We start from the raw sequence: 23843 nt of genomic DNA, 5'->3' as shown, positions 1-23843 counted from the left end.
GGTGGGAAAGGCTTTAGAGCAGTATTTAATCTCAGAATGATTGTAAACCACAAAAGTGGATTTTTCCTCAGCAATGAAAGAAGCAAATGTATTTTGAGGCTGCATCGGGAGAGGTATTTCCAGTCGAAGCAGGAAAATTTTGATGCCACGTAAAAGTGGTAGGAAGTGATGTGGAATCACAAATCCTGTGTCCTGGTCAAGAAAATATTCACTTTGGACAAGGTAGAAAGAAATGGGCTGGGGTGATTTGATTTTTGACAAAATGTTCTCGTGAAGGCAGACTAGAAGAAAGGGGCTCACTCAGCTGGGCGAATTGGGTGTTGAGGGAACATGCGGCCCTTCTCCAGAAATACATCAGGAGTAAACACCATGGAAGGAAAAATATACTATTTAAAGGACAGCATGGACACAGGAGTATGTGAATATTAGCAAGTAATGAGTAATGAAAGTGTAGATATATCCAAGCCTTGCTGCAGCATAGGACCAGGTTTATTAACCCTCCAGTCCCATACGCTCCCTCAGCTGCTGCCCTTCACAGTCTCACCTAGTGCTCAGAGTTGCATTTACAGCTGTGATCCAGAAAGGTCTCTGGGCAAATGCAGTGTCTGAGTGCCTTTGAAAATCAGTCTTTAATTGAAAATCAGTCCCGATTTCCAATTAGCCTTGTCCTGGGAATACCTAAGTCTGCTTTTCTGTCTGGGACCATCCCTCTTAATGAAGGCTCTTCAGGAAAATAGGATTATCCATCTGAAGAGTGAAGATTATTTGACATGAGAGCATCCTTGGCTCATTCTAGAGAGTTTTCTTAAAACTGTAGAAAGGGGAAAATATGGTAATGGAAAGGGAAGATGTGTTATTTTGTTCTTTCAGAGCAGGCTATACCATTTGCTGTGTCATCCTAATACTATACCACACATATGCAATTCGAACTTGAAAGTGAAAGCAGAAGAGTTGTATTTAATGTTTTATTTATGGAAATCTTGTGCTTGTACTAGAGCATGAAAATATAAATAGACTGTAATAAATAGAGATTTGAAGGCAGAAAAATATTTCCACTGTTCTTTGCTCTCTCTTAAAATGTGCTGGGTAAGGGGCTGAGTTTCTGGAGAAGGAGAGAGAGTATAAAATTGCGAAGAAATTCTGCTGTTTAATTAGATATAGCCACTTTTAAGTAGGGACGGTTGGTAGTTGCCAGTTTTCTTGAATGTTCTTGTTCTTCCCACAGATTTTCACTACTGCTTTAACACCAGCCATGGCTATTGCTGTAATTAGATAGAAAAACACAAGCAGTAGCAAAGAAGCTACTTGACAAAATCCAGCAGTTCCCTGGGGCAGATGGTGCCAGCATATGAAGGAGATTTTATTACTTAAAAGGTAGAGCACAGGTTTCCCGGGGTGAATCTCAACCTGTCCTGCCAACCGTCTGCTGGAAGACAACAGTAATAAAAAAAAAAAATACTGGAAGGGGAGGACCTGGTCCTCATGTTCTTCTTCACTTTTAGGGGAGAATACACTTGCATTTTTGCAGGCTTTAGAATCAAGCTGCCTTTTTCCCACTGCAAGCAAGATCATTGCTGCCGTTTCATATGCTCTGTTCCTTTTGTTACATTCCTGAATATATTACATTACATGTCCCTTTATTACATTCCTGAATATAATAATCAAGATACAGGTAACATACTGTCTTCCACTCATTAGTGAAGACTTGTGCTCTCTATTTATATGAAAGATGAATCTGTACTGAAGTTTTCCAATGATACCGTGGCCTTGTTTGGAATCTGAACTCAGATTCAATTTTGAACATGTTTCCCGACCTATATACGTGGAACTAGAATACTAAGACTGTTTTGAAATACAGATTTGGTCTTGATTTGATAGTCACATCACTTTTTTAATGTATTTTCCAGTATTTGTAACCAGTTTAGTCTCAGACTGTTGACAAGAATAAGAGGTTGGATAATAAATATCTGGAGTATTTATTTCTTTTCTTAATTTAGCTCCTGATTAAAGTAAATGGAGATCTTCTATATCTACATTAAAAAGTAGTGCTCTACATCACTTTGATCAACATGTTTGTGTTTACATTTCGCTCTCTCCAAAACTGAAAATGCAAATCATTGTCTCAGTATAGTATTTATATATATTGCAGGTCTATTAATATCAACATTATAGTCCTTTTTAAAGTACCACATTGGAATAGTGCTCTCAAATTTAAATTGTCTGCTGCTCCTACTCTTGCTGTTTGTGTCTGTAGTCTCAGTGAAGAGCCCCAGACAAGGAACAAGACCCTTTTGTGCTATGGGCTGTGCAACCCAGATCAAAACGGCAATCCATGACCCCAAGAAATTCAGCATTGCAAATGCATGTATTCTGCTGGCTAAAATATGACTCCTTCCAGACTTCAACCAGCTGAATTGTAATTTCTGACTCAATACCTCATTCATATTTAGAACAGATTGAATAAATTCCACAGAGCTAAAGCAATGGACTTAATTATTAGATTATCATTCTTTTAATTGAAAGGGCTGGTGATCAAGTCCCAGGTGGACAAACAAGATTCTGATGCTTGGCTATCAGTGTGATGATCTGTTCCTTTCAGCAAAGGGGAACGTTTGTCCTGCTGTTCAGTACAGTCTGCACTCCATTTCTTTTAAATCAACTGCATCTACCAGTTACGATGGAAACACTTTGCCTTTGAATCATCCATTTTCCCAAATGTATTCAACCCATGAGTAACTTATTAAAGATCTGCACAGACTCTATCTTAGCCAGTCTGAGTGAAAATGAAAAAAAAAAACCAAAACCAACTAAACCCTTGTGTTTAAACCGCTGCTGTAGAAGTGCTGCATTACGTTTTCATAATGGGAGTTTGGGAAAAGGAAAATAGTTTTCTGTACTGCTAGGACCCATTACAAATGAAGAAGATTATCTTTGACTCCTTTCAGAGGTCTGAGTATTTCAGGATATGATAGAGTGTCATGGTCACCATGCAGTGTTTGACAGTGACCATTTGCAAATAATTAATGTTACCATGGCATTCCCCATATAAAGCCACGGTAAATTTAATTCTGTGCAGTGGCAACACTGTAATGATCTTGAAGATAACTGCTGTAGAGGCAATATCTGTGAGGAATTATAAGAGGACTTGGAGAAAATTGTATTGCATTATAAGTTAAAAATGTGGTCACAGCTTTACTGCAAATATAAAATCAAGATTATTTCACTTGTTTCTATTTTTCCTATTATTTATAAAGGCAATTGTTTGCTTAATTCACGCTGCGGAGGGACCTGCTAGAGAGATGACAGTCTGTGTGATCAAAACTCTGAATTAAAAGGGGTGGATTTGCTGTTGAGCACAAGGACTAGGATCAGTGTATATTATTAATTCAATTTTAAATCTCACTTCTGGGAGTGGGACTGTGTGTACAGTGGTGGTGGTGCCAAGGAGCCTGCCCAGCCCCACAGGAAATAGGGAAATCCAGAATGGACTCTGTCTTTTTTGAGAGTATCACCCTCAAAGGATGTTGATCAGTCCTACCTTTGTTACTGTATTGCCTCTGGGAGACCTCAAAGTTCACCTAACCCAGCCAGCATCTGGTGTGGTGATGTCCTGCCATCCTGAGACTGTCCCTTGGTAGAAGAGCATTGGGCCCCATGATCTTTTGCTTCTCTCATCAACCTTCCCTGCCCCTTCGATGAAAATGCACCTTTTCTGCAAGTCTTGGGGAAAGGATGACCTCTGATGAGAATGAAACTCATCTGAAAGGATAAACTCTGCTGGCTGGCAGACTGTGGCAACAAACCAAGATGGCCTTGGGGGGACATCGTGCTGCTGAGCTGGTGTCAGCCTCCTGTGCACTTGGAAAGATCACAAAGACTTTTTGGCAAAAGGGCCATGAACTGACTGTGCAACTGGGGAGGTTTCCAGCTCTCTTTGCACTTATGCTCTCTTCCCTTGCTTAGCAAGCACAGTCTCACAACTCTAAAAAGTGACCCTATATATATTTAGCTGACTTAACTGTTCCTCCTCAGCCTTATTTTTCAAGCTTCTTGCCATCCCTTTCCCAACTCTTCATAGCTTGTCAGTGTGTTTGTTTCAGTCCGAAGTTAAGAAGTCTTGATCAAGTCAAGCCTGGGTGTCTATTCCCTTCCTCCTTTTTTTTCTTGCATTCTTTGATGTTTATGATTCTGAAGGGTGTCCATGATGGAGCAGTATCCCTTTATACAGTGTAATACGGAGCAGACACTCTCTGCTTCTTTTGGAATCAACGCTATACAGTGAATGGGATGAAAGAGGACTTGAGAGAAAATGCAGCACTGTGGTGGCTTAAGTTTGATTTTTGATGGGTTTAGGGTTTTTTTTTATTTTTTCAGTTTTCATTTTGAAATGTTTCTGCTCAGTCTGCCTACTGTACTGTCTTCCCAGTTGGCTTTCTCCAGTGTTAAAAGTGATGCTGTGTTCTTCTATTTGTACTTGTAGTTCCTGATCATTTTTGATGTCTCGTCACTACTTTTTATCAGTACGTGTTAAATCTCCTTTTCTTTAACTCATTCACCTCTCTGGCTTTTTGAGACGTTGCTGTGCTTTCTCTTCTCATCCTCTGTTCCTTTCCCTCGAGTCATGCTCTTGTTCTGTTAAACTCACCAGTTTGATCACTATCCATTTTATTAATCAACATATGACAATGGGGTCACTGACAGTGGTCTATATCAGATTTTGCCATATAGTTTCCTTTGCTATGTCCCATAAATTGGGGCTGTAACTCACAATGGGTCCTTTTTGGGGTATAAAAAGGCAGTGGGGCACTGGTAGTGGTACTAAGCTGTGGTTTCTTGTTTTGTGGTACTTGGTGTAGATTGGACTTTGTCATCCCAGGCACTCCTGCATCCATGTTATTGTTGCAGTGTTTTTACAGCTGTGGTATCCTGGAGCCCTTGGACCAAGACACTTATCCCCCCAGCTGATTAAAAGAGTACTGATTCACTGATACTCAATATCATCAGGAATTCATGGGTTTCCTTCCTTGACTATAGTAAGCAGGTAAACTGACATGCTTTTAGGAGACCAGAGCCAATTCATGGAGGAGTTCCCAGTGAAGAAGCAAGTAATTTTTGAACCCATACCAGTATAGAGATCTGGGCATCCCATACATGGTAGGTGAGATAGGTCCGTGTTGGTCTTTCCTTCCTTGTGTGGGTGTGCAACCCAGGTCAGAATCTGGGTTTTTTAAAAGAGGAGATCATCAACTATGATATTTCATGCACTGAGCTGGGCTGACGTCAGTGAAACTCTGTCTGTTTCTGCCAGCACTGGGTTTGACCCATTTTATTCAGTGTAGGTTATATACCTCAGTAAAAATTATGAAGCAGTGACTTAACACAGGCGGTGATTCATAGTGACAGACACCTCTGCAGAGAATGTCTAGATCTTTCCACTTTGCTGAGGACCCATCTTGTTTAGAGCCCGGAGTCATCTGAGAATGGCCAGCTGCAGCTGGAAGGTCCAGACTCTCTCTCCATGCACCAAAACCCCCACCACCTAACTTCTGAGCATGCTTTATCTTTGCCATGCATTAAAGGAGGGCACAGATGATTTCCAGCATCTCGTGGATGGGGGAAACAAGCATCAAATGTTGCTGTAGCTCTTGTGTCAGAAATGAGCCATATGGTGTGAATGTGTTTAGCCTCAATTGCTCCCATGGATCTCAGTGTCAGTGAGCTCAGCCCTGCATATCTGTGCTGGTTTTGCTTTTTCCTTAAACTCGGTCAGAAACTACTGCAGAAACCCCAGCCTTGCTATGCATTGCTTTCTTCCTCTCTCGTGGGCATATCACTGGTGCAGAATCTGCTACTGCTGTTGTGGTGTGTTTATTGTGACCGAGTGTCGTGCATTAATCTTGCAGCATACTGTTGTGATGAAACATCATCCTTGTTCCCCTGAGTAGTGATACTCCAAGCATACCTTGTTTGCATTCTTAGGACATGAACTTTTTAGCAGTCAAAGCCCAAACTGAACACGTAGAATGAACATCAACAAACATCTGTTGTCCTCCAGACCGGTTGTGGCTCAGCACAGCAGAGAGCAAGCCTGAGCTCAGATGCCAGTTTCAAACCTGCACAAGCTTTGATCAAAACACTTTGTATTTTCCATCTCACTTTCCTTCCTCTGTTGAAAGAGGAAAAGTGGTAGCTATTGCTACATACCACTGCTTCTATATAAACAGCATATTTGTTACATGCTGCTGTTAAATATTAAGCAGTGTTATATATTTTATAAAGCTCTGATAAAGAACTTTGAAGAAGAAATTTAAATTATAATGATGTGCTGTTTGTATTTTTCTTTTGATTTGCTGCCTTTTTTTTAAATATGAAATAGAAAACAAATATTTGATGTATGCTTGACTTTTTCACTTTTGATCTCTATTTTGGTTTTCCTTCATAAGTAGCCCCTCATTTTCTGACCTAGCATTTTTGTAGAATGAAAGCGGTGTTTTTCCAAACAGTCCTTTATCCAAGTTCACAGCAAAAGCACTGTGGATTTGGACTACACCCTCTGCTCCAGACACTCCTCAGCATGAAAGAAAAGCAAACCTGTCTTTTAACAAGATGAAACCAAGTTGGATAAACATTAGGTTTGAATTGCCTGGCTCTCTCTGGAGCTGTAGATTCACATCTTGTCAAAATAACTCTTAGGCCTTCTTTTATTTGGAATGGATATCAGTTTACAGTTTGAATAAGACCTTAAAAGAATGATATCTGATGTGTCAGACACAGCCAGCAAGGATTTGCAGTGCTTTGCCACGATTACCTGGCAAGATTGCCTTGTCCCCAATTGCACGGTGGTCTGATGTACATGTGGCCCTGCTTAAGCAAGGGAGTTGGACCAGCTGACTTCCAGAGGTCCCTCTCAACCTCAGCCAGTCTGGGATTCTGTGACTTACCACTTTCTGCTCCAAAAAGGCTTCCCTCTTACTGGAGCTATGCTGTAGGTGTTTGGAGTGACAGTATTTTCTCTTTGTTGTATTGTCAACAAATGAATTATACATTCATTTGATGTAAATTCAGAGCTTACTGAAGTCACTGAAAGTTTTCAGAGATCAGGGGAACTGGATAACCTTGCCATGCAGAGAAAAAAACCCCTTGCAGTGAGAATGTATTGTGCATTGCTTAAACAGGGAAACAAAATCAAGTGCAAGCTGTGCTTTTTTTGCCCAGTTTTTAATGAAATGTATAACTTGTCCCATGAAGGCGAGACCAAGGGCAATCTCCATTAGCTTGCATTATCATTTTCCATTCAGCATTTCCCTTGCACATACAGGTCAAAGGATGTGTGCATGACCTAAATCCTTCAAAGACAGGGCAAAGTATTATTTTCCTAGGGACAGCAAGGTCTGTCTTCTGATTGTCTTCTGAGGGAGTTTATTTCTCACATCCACAGAATCGACGACTGTTTTTGTGCGTCTCGGAAACTGGATGCAGTTGCCACTGAAGCGAAGTTCAAGCAAGACCTCGGTTTTCGGATGCTCAACTGTGGCCGAACGGATCTGGTTAAACAAGCCATATCCTTGCTGGGGCCAGATGGGATTAACAGCATGAGTGAACAGGTAACAGGATAGAAATTTAAAGAGGTAACTGTGAAATGTGGGAGTTTTGTCTGCTTATCACAGAAAATGAGCCCCAGCTTTCAGCTATTCATAGATAGGACCTTAATGCTTTTCCTGCATTACTTTGCATTGAGTTAAAGCACTGACAGGTGAACATCTGCGTTAAGTTGGGTCATTTTGAGTTGTATTGATTTGTCAGTACTGGGGTAACTCAGCATGAGTGCGACTGCACCCCTGAAATCTTCTTAACATTGAACTGAGTCGAGTGAAGCCAGAAGATCCCAAGAGAGCTTAGTGTCGATCTGAAAAAATTGCTTCAATGCCACAAACAGTGGTGTGAGACAGGGCTTTGTGAGGTGAACATCCTTGCACTGAACGCTGCTCCGGGATCTGCAGCGCATTTCATGTGCACCACAGAACTCTTGTCAGTAGACAATTAATTGCTGGCACTCTTTTACTGAGTTCAGTGCAGTTTGAACTGCCCTTGCAGGAGTGAAAGTATCTCAGCAGTTACCCCTCCACTGGTCATTATGGCCAACATCCACCAGTTGAAGAGCCTAAATTTCCCTGGAGCTACACCCCAATGAGGCTGGTGGTTGTGTCCGGGGATAAACCTGCCCTCTGCAGCTACCTGGCAGCAATCTGCTGGACTGTGATGCTCACTGAGGTCAGGCCATGGACACTAACATTTCCTTTTGAAATAGAGCACCCTGACTTTTTTGGTGCCCCTGATGATAGTTCGTCACTGCATGTTCTCAGAGCTGTGGCATCCTCTTTGGTAGGAGCCAGGTGGCTGCCACCTCTGAGGTGGTCACTTGGGACAGGAGCTGGACTGTTCATGGACTTAGGTCTTCTGAGATGAATGCTGTTCCAGGAATGTGAGTTGCATTTCTGTTCAGTAGCTTCAGTCTGAGTCAATATTGTGAATTCATCTGAGAAGAGCTTTAGAACAGGGCAGTACTCCCCACAAAAGAACCCAGTTTTAGGCAGCTCATTCCAAGGTTCATACATTATACTTTTTAAAATTATTATTTTAAGTTAGTCTCAACCTGGAAACTTTTCACAGCATATTTCCTCTGTCCTCCAGGCTGAAAACTGGGAACACTCTGGCTTGGTTCATCAAAGTACCTAATCATATGTTTAACTCTGAACACATGCTTTTACATCCTATTTGGGTGAAAGATAAGCCTGTGCTTAAATGGTTCACTGGATCAGATGTCCCACATCTTGCAGGACAGAGCCATAAGTGATACAAAGCTGAAAGAAAGACAGTAATTTTGTATTTTGCCAAAAGCCAATGCCCTTTGTGTTGACTGTGCACATCGTTGCCGTATTCCTGTGTGTGCTTCGAACACTGATGATGAGCTCATTAAAAATCCATTCCTCCCATATGCAAAGAGAGGGGGGTGAATGATGCTGCAGAGAAAGGCTGAGCTGCTGGGCAAGCCTGGGGGGACTGGCAGAGGCAAAAGCAGCAGGCACAGCAGTCCAAGGGAAGGGGAGGTTAGAGACCTCATTAACTCTTTAAAACCCTGATACTGCAGCATGATATTCTGGGCCCCTTTTAGTCAGTTGTAAATCCTTCTTCAGCATCAGCAGGATCAAAACATCTTGTGTGGTTCCCAGGCAGACCCTTGGCTCTGGGTGTTGCCACAGGATTCTTCACCATGGCTGCCTGTGTGCTGGGTCTTGCAGGGGGGAGCCCTGGCACCCAGTTTTCGAATTCTTTTTCTACAGATCTGATTAGACCCCCTGTGCTGAACACTTGACTTAATTATGGAATGATGCCACTTACAGAAATTGAAAAAACAGTTGAAGGAACATGTATTTAATTTTAAACTGCTATCCTATCCTTGTGTTTCAAGGCACAAACACAATTTTTTGTAATTCTCATGGTCCTGTTTGTTCCTGTAGTGTTTGTTGACTGCCAAAGGAAATGTTTTGCTATTGACTGTAGCTGAAGTAATTTCAAATTCTCTTTGCAAGTAACTTCAATTCACCCAAGAACTTCCCTTGCCTGGGGTGTACTTGTTTTTTCTTAATAATGGTATGAGGCCCCAAGTACCTGTTGTTCCCTTACTCTGCATTTCCATGAGTACACTGCAGATTGGATCCTGGGAAATGCTCAGTGTGTTTCAGGGAGGATCTAAGGACCTTGTAGGGACAAACCTTAATTTATATTGTCTCTACAAGAGCAGCCCTTCCATACATAAGAACCCACTACCTTTAGCCCTGCATACAGACAGGAAAAGTGGGGTAATTCAGCAAAAATAGTGGTACTGGGCTCTTGCTAGGGAAAGCATTGTCATGGATCTGTATCTGGCCAGACTGGGTACCTCCAGTTCCTCTGAAAATCACTTCACAGCAGCACTGAGGTTAAACAGCAAAGGGACTGTTGTCTGACCACAGATTTACTGGGGGACCTCAGCATAGGCTAAAAACATGCATCAGAGGTATCTGTGTGCTTCAGGAGATTTACTGCAAAACAACTGGTGGCTGTTGGTCAACACCCCCTACTGTATTTAATAAGCAGCTTCTGCTATTACAATTTACTGTAGATTTAATGATTTTTTTTCATGGTTTCATCTGGATTCATTACCACAGCCACAGTAGTACTTACCTTAAGGGAAACGGTGATCAGCCATAGCAGGTATTTCAGATTAATACAAATTGCATTGTCGTGATTCTGTATAGAAGGGTCACTTAATCTGCTTTTTCTCCAAGAAGGGCCTTGTTTTCCCAGAGCCAGCAACTTGCAACAAAGCTGTCTGGCATTTCATTTAAAATTAAGTCCTTGTTTGCTAGAGAGTGCTATACAAAGCCTTGACATTTCCAGCCCCTTACAGTATCCGTGTTGAAAAAAGTGTGCTCAGATCTAACCTATCTTAAAAGAAACTTGAGATGTTTTAAAGGCTCTTTCAGTAATTAAAAAGTTAGATTTTATGACACTGTGATCGTAGAAAACTGAGTAGAATTACGGTCTTTTCAAAATACCAGTGGAAATAATAGTTGCTTTGGTGAAAACATTTCTCTGCTGAGGCCCCAAAGACAAAAATACTCATAGTATATAAGGATGGAGTGAGGCTGGCATGCCTAGTTTCCACTTACCATACTGAAGGTAATATGAAAAATACAAGCAGTCAACGCAAGTGACAACAAAAATGGAGATTTTTACAAAAATGGTTGGCTTTTCCTACTCTGAGAGGCCTGAGTGTAACAGAGGTAATGGCTTTCATTGAATACATATTGTTAGTCTTGATGATATATACTTGAATAATTGTTTTAAAAAATTGAAGAGAGTTCTGTGTTAAATTTGTCAATTCCTTTGTTTTTTAACTCCAAAAAATGAACTAGGGCATGACTCCACTGATGTATGCTTGTGTCAGGGGTGATGAGGCTATGGTGCAGATGCTGCTAGATGCTGGAGCAGATCTAAATGCTGAGGTGAGGACTTTTTGTTGGTTGTATCTTTGTTCTGTTGTTTGTTTACATCTTAAACTACCCCCTGAAACTGTAGCAGAGCGAAAATCCCAAGAATTAAAAAGAAAATAAATCTGTGTTATCCTGGATGGGACCACTTGAAATGAATAGTGAAATCAAATGGCATTAGGTTAACATTGGGATTCACTGCATAGAAATGGTCAAGTCATCAGAGTTAACCCACAGGTAATACTGATTTAGTTGTGTTTGCACACTGCAAATGAATACGGGCATTAGCACTAGCGTGAAGCGCAGCTCTAATGCTATTGGAAGGACTCCCTGAATCTCATCTGGGTTTAAATGAAGAGGGTAAAAGAAACACCCATCTGATAACCTGCAAAAGCTCGAGCATTTCTATGCATAGGGATGTTCCAGGTAAGCATCCCCAGCACACAAGTGCGATGTACGTTCCATTGTTTTGTTTTACAAAGTGCCTTGGGCTAAAAATTGTTGGATGAGGAGCTTGAAGCTTCCAGAATATTAATGTCTTTTTGATGAATGCACATCACAAACTTACACAATCTGTCCACCAAACAGATTGTGCTCCAACTCTGTGCAATGCAGGTATGTACATTTTAAAGAGCCGTTTGAAAATCCACGAAAGAATTATTTGTTAACGATTCTAGTTTCAATTTGTTGAAGTCATGAGTAAATTAAGCTGTCTGCTTCACTTATCTGTGTTCCATCTGTTCTCTTTGGACTTGAGTGATAAATTGTAGTCACTGCTTCAGACAGACGTTTTGCACTTTTGAAAAGTCTAATTTGAAAGTAGAAATGAATGTCACCTGTAGGATATTGATAGTCGTTACTATCGTGAAATCAGCTGCTGATTTCAGTTCCCCACATTCAAGCACACCACCAAGAGCTGACAATAACTGAATACTTGAACCCCTAGTGAGCCCAAAGACTGGATGGGCATAGAGAGTGAGCTCTCCTTTAACCCTGTCTGTGGCTCAGACACGAGATGGCATTATTTGGTAGCTAGGATGAGTTTTCATTAGGAGCAGTCCTTCCAATTGCTCCAGTAATCTGTCAGACTTGAATCAAATGCTAATTTAAACAGTTTTGTCTTCCTGAAACTGCTGACATCTGAGAGAACAGCTCCAGTGAGGAATGTGAACCTCCTCGATTCATTACTGTAGAGTGTTTGCTCTAAAATCAAATGAAAACACTTTGGGACAAGAACTGTGAATAATTATGGCGTGCAATTATAAGATGATTTGTGCACACCACAACCAACTGTGCAAATTGGGCAATTAAGGCAAAAAAAAGGCAAATCAACCATGAACAAAAATAAATACTCTGTCAGGTGCCTGCATAATTTTCCCCCTTTCACTTTGCAAATATGTTTCCAAAAGTAGCCTAAAATGCTAGGCACCTCCCTTTTTGATTGCCCATCTTTAGTGAAAATGGACTCTATTTCCAGATGTGCTGAGAAGCTGCAGTTTGCTCTCTAGTCAGTGGGACCTGTAGCTGCTCAGCAAACCTCACCCTTAAAAGCCTGGTCAACCGCAGGTCTTTTGCAAACACCGTGTCGGCTGGAAAGAACTCTAAACGAAAAAAAAAGGAGCAAAGGAGTTAAAATGACTTCATTTTCTTTGCCATTTTCCATGGACTGCCCCGAACAGTGGTGGGAACATGTGCTTGAGGAGGAGCTGGATGCATTCACTAAACCGTGGTCCTGCCCATCCTTACCCTCTGCTGCTCTTACTCCACATCCTAAACCCCAAGGCTGGAGCTGCTTGATCCTCTTCCTTCTGAGCAAACCCAGACCCTGAGAAGCCCTGTGCCTTTGTTCAGAGGCCAGCACACTCCCCCTGTTGCCCTTCGAGGTCTCTCCTTGGCAAATCTGGGCGATAACAGCCAGGTGCTGGTGCAGATCCGCTCCTTTGGCAAGCTATGGGATCTGCATGGGCTCTTCAGATTTTTCCCTCATCCCTGTCCTTGGGACTGAGGGCCCGCTTTTGGCAAAACACTGCATGTGGGGCTTGGAAATGTGAGCTGCTAATGGAACCCAATATTTAATACCTGGTCCTGTTCCCCTGTATGGATAAAGGTACTTCAGAAAAGGTAGTGAAAGCATAGCTGGCTGGTGAAACAGAGAGACAGTGCATCTTTTAGTCTGATTTTAGTCCTCTTCTGAAGATCAATAACAAGATTTTGAATTTTAGTGTCACACTCCATCTCAGTGTGCAGTCTCGAATTGCAAACGTTCATTAGATTTTACCATATCTGTGAACCTCATCAATATTAATACCCCCATCTCTAAGACAGGGAAACCGAAGCAAAGAATGGTTATTCATCTTCCCCAAGTCTACATTAGAAGCACAAGGCACTAAGGCGTAGAAAACGGAAGGAGCAATCTGAAAAATAGCATTTTGTTTTCTAAGGGTATAGTTTGCATCTCTTTTAACTGTCACCACCCTGCACTTTTAACTCAACTCAGACAGGAGAAGGCAGTAAAAAGCAGTTTTCTTTAAACATTTCTGAAGTGACACTCTGCCCCATTGCTTCTCACATCTCTTTTTCCTCTGGTGAGAGAGGAGGAGTCTGGAAGGATGCCTGCAAGCTCCAGGGTAGGGCTTGTGATGTGTCCTTCATGATGGCAGTGACAAAAGTCATACTGATTTAAGTGCAAAGAAATTTGGCTGGGCCTGGAGCAGTCCCAAGGCCTGGGGCTGTTGATACATGGTCTGGAGAAGTCAGCGGGAGTGTTCCTTAGCTTTAAGTGTCCTGATCCATCCTTGCTTCCCCAGTGTGTGCTGTTGTAACCAGCTGTGGATGTTTTGCCCTTGTGCAAAAGAATCTGGTGGCCAGTGGTTTAGGTGGAGCTACAGTAGTTGGTAAAAGACTTCATTTGGTAAGAACTCAATTCAAGCTGTCAAATCAGCATGAACAGTTTTAATATTGAGAAAAATTTTGCAGGAAAAATACGAAGCCAATCATTTTATAAAGCACCTTTCCCAGGTTTTCTATTTCACTTACTCCCTCACATGCCTGGCTTTCAGGCAAGTTGAATTTTGTTACATATAGCTCTTTAAAAAAATAACTTTAATTTGTTTGTAGGTTGTCAGTACTGCTCATAAATACCCATCCGTCCACCCTGAGACCCGCCATTGGACAGCTCTGACATTTGCTGTGTTGCATGGACATATTCCTGTAGTTCAGGTATTACTGTATTTCCCTACCTGCATCTCATTCTTTTTTTTTTTCCCCTCCTCTTCAGTTCTAATTACATCCATCTCAAACCAGCATCCTCTTGTCATACTCATATTGGTTACTTCTGCTTCTTCAAGAGTGTACTGATATATAATAGACTTATTATGTAGTGAGTACGGTGATCAAACTTTAACCAATATGAGGCTTAAGTAGGACAATTTTAAAGCAAAGTTGCACCAAAGAAAGTCTGACAACTCCTTGTGCTCCTTCCTGACCACTTGTTTTATATGTTTGTTTATTCATTCATTGCACTTCCTTACACTATAATACTCTAGCAAACACAAAACCGCTGCCTTGGTTGGAGAGAGGTGGACAACAGCCCTTGTGCTGCTCCAAAGGGGGAGAAGCCCTCGCTCTCCTTACCCCATTGAGGTGTCGTGTGGGATATGCTGGTTCTGTGCTTTGGCATCTCAAAAGTTGAGAAGGTTTATTCTTCAAAATAGCTGTGTCTATGACACACTTAATGAAGCACCAAAACTGTGAAGGCCTCAAGACAGAAATGGCCAAAGGAGGGGCTGGAGGACAGGCTCCATCCTGCTCTCCTTGGCCACTTTTGTTTCCAGCATTCTTGTTATTTATTGTGGAAGTGTCCCCAATGGAGACCACAGCTTTTGGACTTATTGCTGCAATTGGTTCTTAAGAATTACCTTTCTTTTGACCATGTCTTTATATAAAAGATGGAGGCAATTGAAATCTGATCCATTTTTGGATGGTGCTGGGCTTCTAGAAGACCATGAAGGAAGGATGCTTGTCGAGCTAATTTTCTTCCATCTTCAGTGCATTACTTCCTAACGCTGACCTTACCCCATTCCCACTCGAAAACACTGGGTTACACTTTTTTGGCTCTGAAGTTGGACACTAGTGCTCCTGGTGTTCGGCAGCGTAAAATGAGCGAAAAAAGGAATTAATTTGTCTCTGTGAAACAATGGGCAGAATTTGCATGTCACGTGTCTCCATTTTATCTGGTTTCAGATAACAAGAAGCATTAGATTCTCATTTGTCACTGTTCATGAACTCCGAAGATAGTGATACCCCCAGTTGCTCTAAATAGTGAATTTTCTTTCTAGCTGTTGCTGGATGCTGGAGCAAAGGTAGAAGGTTCCTTGGAGCATGGAGAGGAAAATTACTCTGAAACTCCTTTACAGTTGGCAGCAGCTGCTGGTAAGGATTTTTTCCTCCCACTGTAACAATTCCTCGGCTGGGATCTGTGGTTTAGGTGAGCAAATACTGGATTTTAAAAGAAGTAAAAATGTACCTCTTGCCTTGCAGGAAATTTTGAACTCGTCAGTTTGCTGTTGGAGCGAGGAGCTGACCCCATGATAGGAACAATGTACAGGAATGGCATTTCCATGAATCCACAAGGTGACATGAACTCTTTCAGTCAGGCTGCTGCACATGGACACAGGTAGAGTGGGAACAAGTCTAGTGGCATCGTTCAAGTGCTTATTTTTTGCCTGGGCATCCAGTTTGAGCAGACGGGTGAAATTTCTGCATGAACAAATTGAACATGCCACCAACTGAGCAGAGATGTAAGGCTTTCGGTTAGCATGTGAATTAAACCAGTTGGTGGTACAAGCTGCTTTTTGATATCTGATGTAAAAAAAGGAAAAGAAAGGGGACTCCTCGTGGTGCGTTCAATGCAGTGGTTGTTAAATGGCAGCTGATATGACAGCAGAAAGGAAAGCCAAAGACATTCCTTCTGAATTTCTTGACATATTTCTCAGGTTTGAGTGAATTGTGTCTGTACTGCTGCAGCCTTAATTTCCGTTTAATAGAGTTTCTGCATCTGTGTTTACTGTAAAGTCCTGCGTGTCTTAATGTTGTATGTATGCTGCAAATTTAAAAAAAAAAAAAGTAATGATGTGAGCACCTGGCATGCATGATCTTGCAACACTCAGGAGTTGACTGCAGTTTAATGAATTAGTATTATGATCTTCACGTTCCTACTTTTCTGATTGTAGCCATCCAGAGGAACATAGATACAGGTTAGAGACAGTACCTGCCGTCTGTTTGCTTAGAGATGAGCTGCCAGTCTAACAACATGCTAACAGCACGTCAGGGCGGGTTCACACAACACTGCCCATCTGGAGCCTGCAAGGGATCCCTGGGACAGAGAGGACAGTTTGGTTATTGAAGTCTCACATTCAGCCAGCATGAATGGGAACCACATGCCCGAGGAGGACCTGGGCCTCTCCTTGGCTTGGCTGCTGGCTGTCCATGTCACAGACTCTGGCTCTTATATTCCTACCTGTATACCATTCACACACATGCCTTCCTCCTTCCCTCTCTGCCCTAAATTTGTTTGGGACAGACCATGCTGGGGTCTTAAGCAGATGCAGGGAGGACATCAGAATACAAGGGAGGAGGGCTCCAGGGAGCCAGCCTAGTTTCTCTTTTCACAGCTGCAAAACCACGAGAAACATTGTTGAGGTTGATGAGGTTATGCTGGTACGAACCTGAGGGCTTTGTTATTTGATGGCCCAGCTGGATCAGCGGCTTTGTAGAGTAGTCCCAGATGTGCTTGAACCTGCCCTGACTGGCCTTGTTGAATGTCTAGCTGCTCTAGCTTTCCCAGACCGCTTTGAGTGTTAATCAAGTGGTGGTGCTTTTGGTAGCTCCAGGCAGCTCCCTTCTCAGGTACCTTCCATGGTGGAAATCCTGAGAGCTTGTCCAGAAATACCTTGGCCTTCCCTGATTGTTGAAGAAGTTTTGAGTCATGTTTAGCTCACAAGTTTCTGTCCCCATGAGATGCCGCCATTCATGCGACATCTGTACGGTTCCTATCCCGACAGCAGTGACTTGCAGATGTGTCCCAGGCAGTGCAGATGGGCTAGCAGGAGCTGTGCTTGCCTCGGGTCTGCTCTCAGCTGGTTCTGCCATTAGTTGGAGTAATTTCCTTGATAGGTGTCCTAACTTGCCACGTCACAGCAAGTACACCCAGTGCAACAAAAGCCTAGGCACTAACACTGCTCTCCCTTTCCTCTCCTCTCTTGCTCTCTCTCCCTCTCTCTGTCATGCTGTGATTGACAGGAACGTCTTTCGTAAACTGCTTGCTCAGCCAGAGAAGGAGAAGAGCGATATTCTGTCACTGGAGGAGATCCTGGCTGAGGGAACGGACTTGCCCGACTCGGCAGCAGCTCCGCTCTGTGCCAGCCGCAACAGCAAGGCCAAACTGAAAGCCCTGAAGGAGGCCATGTACCACAGCGCCGAGCACGGCTATGTGGATGTGACCATTGACATACGGAGCATAGGTCAGTCCTGCTGTCCTTTCTCATCCTCGCCTGTGGAGGGACCACTATAAGAAACACTCTCGATGGGCTGTTGCTTAAACCGACCGCAGTCCCATCTTCCTCACCTCTTTTGGAAGCAGATGATGATGGGAGATCTGACAGGTTCCCAGCCCATTTCAGCTCTACAGCACAGCCTGTTCAGGGGTCACTGGCTCTTTTCTGCAGGGGACAGTGGTTTCCCCGTGCAACCTTCTGTTCTGCTGCATGGCAGAGCGTCAGGAAGGCTCTGGGGCAGTGTTCAGCTGCTGTGGGCCACCTCCTACAGCTCCTCTTTTGTGTTCTGCTGTAAAGGAGTCCACCATTAAAACAACTTCTATTTTCCGAGACTTGTGAGCCTCCAAAGGCAGGAGCAGGGAACTGACTCCTTGGTGTACCGGCTCTGTGGTGTGCCAGCCCCTCAGTGAGGGGCTTGATCATACCAGCCTGCTGGAAAGTCACTTCTGCCTGTGGGGAGGGTGGCTGGGTAGTGCAGAGGGAAATGGATCTGGACTGTGTATTTACCATCCCATTTATCTGTGTTCAGAGAGACCCAACTGCCTGGTGCAGTGCTCCAGCCCTGGGGACATGGGCTTGCCAGTTGGGCTGAGCAGGCAAAGATCTGGAGATGAACAAGAGAGTGGTGGGGGTGGTCTCCAGGCATTTAACATTTTCTGAAATGGAAGGAAAAACCTTTCATTGCCAAACACCAGGCTTGTGTTTCCTTCCACTCTGTTCTGCAAGAGCAGAAACTAGGTCACGTCCAGCCTCAGACCTGCAGAGGTACATTAGCTCCATGTGCTTTCTCGCTCAGTGCATGGGAGCAGTTCCCTTTAACTTCCTGGAGAGTGATTCTGCCATGACAATCTACTTAAAAAGGCTGATCTGTTTAACTCGCCCAATGCAGTTTAGGGAAAATACTAAGGATCAGGGGAGGACAGGGGGTAGCACTTAAAGCAAGTTTTAATCTGAAGACCACCAGTTTGAATCCAGGTGGGTAGTGACCAAAACCAGGGCTTTTTACCATTTAATGGCTCTCCAGGGCCACATTCAAACAAATAAGCTAGTGTAAATCTAGTTTCCAAAAGGCTTTTGCTACGCAGAACACCACAGCAATTACCACAAATTGGCAGTCTCAGCAGAGAAGCTGGAGGCTAGATGAGCAGAGAGACCACAGTCCTCTCTCAGCGTTTGGAGGAAAGCCTCTGTAGCATTAAGTCTGGGATGTACTGATAACTGCCAGCCTTCTTAATTAGGGATAAATAGGAATTTGATCTCTAGTGTTATTTGTCAGTTTTGGCGTAAAATCTAAACGTGAGTAAAGGTAAAAAAGCAGAAGGGCACGTCCGTTCCTGAAGCTGGGAATGAGCTCTGTCCTCTGTCCGTAGGTGTTCCCTGGACGCTCCACACGTGGCTGGAGTCTTTGCGCACGTCCTTCCAGCAGCACAGACGACCCCTCATCCAGTGCTTGCTAAAGGAATTCAAGTCCATTCAGGAAGAAGAGTACACGGAGGAGCTTATCACACAAGGCTTGCCTCTGATGTTTGAGATACTGAAGGCCAGCAAGGTAGGATAAATTGTGCGTTTTAAAGGAAATCAGCCTTATTCCCATCCTGTAAGACACAAAAGCTTGCAATATTATTTTTGCACAGCTCTCCCAAAGCTTGTTTAGACTGCACACGATTATTATTATCTCTGTTATGTATCTCTGTTTTTTTCACTGTGGAAGCATGGGTTATAAACACACAAGCTAATCACTTTTCCTGCTAGAACAGCTTAATACTGATGTTAGCAATAAGCTGGAGAGACAACAGAAGCCGTTGCATAGTGGTGAAATTAAAGTCAAAAGGGTCACTGCAGTATGGCAAGAGATGTTGATAACTAAACCAACCCAAAGAGTGACTTTATCCAGCTTGTTTTACAGGACCATACAACAAAGCTAGTATTCATGTTTACTTCGGATTTCTTTAACCTCTCACATGACTTTCTCTTCCCTTCATGTGGGATTTGGACTCATAAACTTGTGGGGAGGCTGGTTTCTACAAGCACAGAACAAGATAATTTTCTTAAATCTTCTGTGTGAGTGTTTGTTCTTGCAGTCTCCTCAGATTTATTTTTTCAGCTGACATTTTCTTAGCCAGACAAATCAGACTAACAAAACCATTTGAGGGAGGTACTGTTGGGTTTGTAAATATAATGGCAAAAGGGATGATCATGGGGCTGGCAAGGAGAGGAAAATGTCTTACCTAGTGAAGAATTTAAAGCTTTTTATAACCAATAGTCTCTTCTCTACTGGTCCCCCTGACAGTCAGTCCCTCCCAAAGAATGCCATGTCAATTTTACTGGTCCCAGAAAATCATTTTAGTGATGAAAAGCATCAAAATTATTTGATTGCTCTTCTTTTTCCTCATGCACTACAATACATGTTGGTATGGTCTTCTTAACTGAAAAATAAGTAACATTTCTCACCCAACTCTATGTGTAACAGTAAAGAGCAAATAATTTTTAGCATCTGAAGCAATACTCTAAATAATGTGGAAAAGGGGGGAGGTTCTGGTATAGGCATGCAATACTAAAAGGTTCCAGACTTGGTATAGCTGGTGATGGCCTACACAGATGTATTTCTTGTATCTTGCTGCAGAAGAGGGCTTGGACTAGAGTCCTGAGCAAATCGCAAATATTTGTTCAGCATTGTTCTGACTTTTGCTCCCACAAGCTTTGCCTTTGCAATTAGTTTGTATTATATGGGTATTTATGCAGAATATTTGAGATAGGTTTTAGGAAATCATTCCAAATCCTAGGATTTGTAGATTTCTTGTTCTGAACTCACTTGGGTTAACGTATGTTCATCCAAAAACTACCAGCAAGATACCGTTTGGTTTGAAAGTTGATATAAAACTAATCATATTGAAAACTTCACAGAGATTAAGTTTAGGCCATGTAATCTAGGATGAGGGGTGATTTTAATTGCTTTTCTCTTGGGCGGCTGAAGCCAAGGCCAGCGATCATCATTAGGATAAATTATTTACATGGGATTATACCTTTGGTACATATCAGACTAGATCTTCCAGAGTCTATTGTAGGAGACCTAGAAAGAAATAAGACTGCTACCTTCTGCTATGAGTTCACTTAAAACCTAAAATATGGAGGGGCGAAACAACTGAAGTATCACAAAAAGCACTACATGACAAAGAAGAAATCTGTGCTGATCTTTATTCCTGCCTCTGGGCCTGGGAGAACTGCCTGTCTTCATGCATGTTCACAAACACACACTCATACAGTGTTTCATAGTCTCAGAAAAAATAATTAATCATTCTGGGACACTGTAAGGGTTTACAGATTGTCTGCAAATGTTATGAATTATTGCAGCAGTCTTGTCCAAACGGCCTCTCACAAAGCTCTCCCAGACAGAAATGAGGAAAGACTCTATGCAACCTTTTGGAAGGAATCTAAATAAATTCATTTGTAGGAGAATGAGCCAGTAAAAGTTCTCCCTGGTCACTCCATAGAAGGCAGCTGAAGAAAGCTGAGATTTAAAGGATCTTTTGTTCCCCTTCTCTGGAAGGGCTGAGAGCAGAGATTGTTCTTTATGTATACCCACAGAATGGAAACCTCCTCTAAGAGGTGCAGAAGGGCCATAACTGTGGTTCACATCCCTCTCTTTCGACAGCAAATTGTAAAGCTCTGCATTTTGTAGAGCTGTGGAGAGAGTAGCTTGATTTGCCCACATGGACATCCTTTTCCCTGTGGGCTGGAAACTTTGAGAGAGATTATGACTCTTGCTAAACATCACAGTCTGGCCCAGTACATTTCCTTAATGAGTTTTTCAGGGCAAAAAGTATAAAATAAGCAACTAGGAAGCAGAGAGCCACTTAGCAGTTCTTGGCTGATGTAAAACAAGATGTCCCATTTGCTACATATTGTGATGCTCGGTATATTTTAATTGCGTGGCAACTTGCACCTAATAGAAATGGCATTTTGCGTTCCTATAAATAGTTCCAGATATCCCATAATCTCAGAACAATTTACTAATATTAATGAGTTGAGACATGGAAGATCTTATCCTCCCTTTACCAACAGGGAAACTGAGGTAATTAAACAGGCAGATTTTCAGTGCCTCATAGAGTGACAGTTCCAGCCTCAGAAGCTGTGATGACCTGGATAAGGCAGACAGCAATTTATAGTTTTGAGTAATTCGGCCAGAGAAACTCCCCCAAAATTGCATGGAAACATAGGGCAGGTCTCAGGGTAGGAAGCAAGCCTTCTGCCCACATCTTCTACTTTGCACTGTTGCACAAAATGTTCTTACAGGTTCTCAGGCCATGCAAAAAAAGCCAAATACTATAGATATAAAAACATTAAAGAGAAAGAAAGCAATACCTACAAGAACACTGTCAGATACGAGAAATCCCTTTTGTCTTATAAATGCCTGTTTCTAGAGGATACAGATGTGAGGGTTTATGTGGGAGCTCTGCCACGAGCCAGCACTGATGCTGGTGTCCTGTAGGGTGGCAGGGTGGCATTCCATTCCCATCTACATGCCAGGATGCTGACAATAGAAATAAAAATAAAATTTGCAGAAGTCCTGATGCTGTAACACAGAACGGCAATACAAATTGGCAAATCAGGCAAAACTGGCCTATATTTTTGAGTTGAAGTCCCTAGTTTTATTGCCTTTTATCAAGCTGCAAACTAAGTGGGGAAGAATAGTGTATGAGTTGCACATTGCTGCTGCACTAAAGCCTTGGAGGAAGTCTTCCAAAAGCACAAAGGTTTGATAGCCAGTTCCTGGTGGCTTCCAGTGGGATGGAGCTCTTGTCATTTCCTTTCATCCCTTTAAATGTCTTTATTGGCTGCATCATTGAGAATTACGTGGGGAGTGGAGAAGTGGCAGTATTTCCATGCTGGCGAGGCAGACCTGTGAGAACAGGCAGAGAATCACTCTGCAATCGCTCCCTCCGCGGTTCCTGCTGTCATGCAGTGAACTTGGGTCATTACCAAACCAGAGACCAGAAACAGGGTACTCTGGAGAAAGCAGCATCTGTGGAGAAGACATGGAGAGCTCAGTTTAAGGCACTTTCCTAAGAGCAAGCAAAACTTAAATCAGGAAAACTCTGACACTAAAAATGTCAGTGACACGGTGATAGTTTTGGGACACCAGATGGGAAGGAAACATGCTGCCATTTAGGGATGGATTGAATCTGTTTGGCAGACAAGGACACAAACATAACCTGCTAGAAGTGGTTTAGAGAGGGCTGTGTGAGGCAGAAGCCAGAGAGACACTTCTGGGATCAGGTAGCCTCGAGCTAAACTGTAGTTGTGCTGTAGCGCAGAGTCAAATCCCTCAGAGCTAAGGTGACACTGGAGGTCTTGTTACAGAAGAAGGATAGGAAGATGCAGCTGAATTCCTGCCTGTTGGTATCTGTGTTGTGCTCTTCATGGTCTGGGAAACCTCCCCCAAACTCCTTACTCAAAGCTCTCCTTTGCCTCCAGCTGAGGTTGATGATTGCATTGCCTGAGCTTGGCTCTGAACTTGGTTGCCCTCCTGCCCCGCGTCAGAGGACCATATTTTCCCGAGGAGTGGAAATGCTTGAGGAGTGCTCCCCCCCAATAGAGGCTTTAGAAAGAGCTGTGTGGAGGCTGCACCCAAATCTATGGGCTTGTACAAGTGCCTGAGGTGAGGCTCACAGGTCAGCTCTTCTGGTTTTGCCGGAATATTCTCTTGAGGATAATGTGCTGAACGTGCAGGGATGTTTCTTTGTCCTCTCTATACGAAAATCCTGGAGCTGTTCAGTTTGATCTTGACATTTCCACAACCTCAAAAGAAAGACTCAAAACTACAACCTTGGAAGTTAAACATATCTTGCCTTTGGAGGAGTTTGGTTTTAGGTTTCCAATCCAGAGCTCTGCCTAAGTTTGAATTGTCATTCAAATCACCCAGCTCCATCCATGTAGATGAGCCAGCACCACTGTCAGTTGTATGAGATATGAGCCAGTTTCATCCTCTGCTTTTTCTCCCTACAGTAATTTACATCAGATTGTCCTTGGCCTATATTTTTGAGAAAATATGGAATTTTTAATTCCAAATAATCTCTCTTACAGCTTTTTCCCTTTCCCCCATAGGGAAGGGGAAGGTAGTTCCAGATAAGGAGCTATTTGCCATTTCTCTGGATCCTTTGTCGGCATGCATCGCTGAGGTGCATGTGTGAGTCCACGTGTGCATTGAGCACATGTGCTGAAGCACTGTCCGAAGCTCCTAAAGGTGCTTCACATC

At 42.8% G+C, this 23843-nt stretch overlaps 1 protein-coding gene across 5 annotated transcripts in view; it reads left to right on the top strand.

Moving 5' to 3' along the window:
* The window catches only part of BTBD11 (BTB domain containing 11), a 184685-nt gene that overhangs the window by 129829 nt on the left and 31013 nt on the right, over window positions 1-23843 (top strand). For 3 of the 5 annotated variants that reach the window (XM_032688473.1, XM_032688471.1, XM_032688470.1), the window contains exons 5-11: window positions 7439-7604; window positions 10959-11048; window positions 14151-14252; window positions 15371-15464; window positions 15573-15708; window positions 17334-17554; window positions 18958-19136. In XM_032688473.1, coding sequence (XP_032544364.1) covers window positions 7439-7604; window positions 10959-11048; window positions 14151-14252; window positions 15371-15464; window positions 15573-15708; window positions 17334-17554; window positions 18958-19136 — 988 coding nt within the window. The remainder of the gene's footprint in view (window positions 1-7438; window positions 7605-10958; window positions 11049-14150; window positions 14253-15370; window positions 15465-15572; window positions 15709-17333; window positions 17555-18957; window positions 19137-23843) is intronic. The other 2 variants (XM_032688472.1, XM_032688475.1) reach the window with 2 other exon arrangements.

Source organism: Chiroxiphia lanceolata, chromosome 5 (assembly GCF_009829145.1).
Source record: "Chiroxiphia lanceolata isolate bChiLan1 chromosome 5, bChiLan1.pri, whole genome shotgun sequence".
Classification (NCBI taxonomy): Eukaryota; Metazoa; Chordata; class Aves; order Passeriformes; family Pipridae; genus Chiroxiphia; species Chiroxiphia lanceolata.
This window is presented reverse-complemented; position numbering and strand designations above follow the sequence as displayed.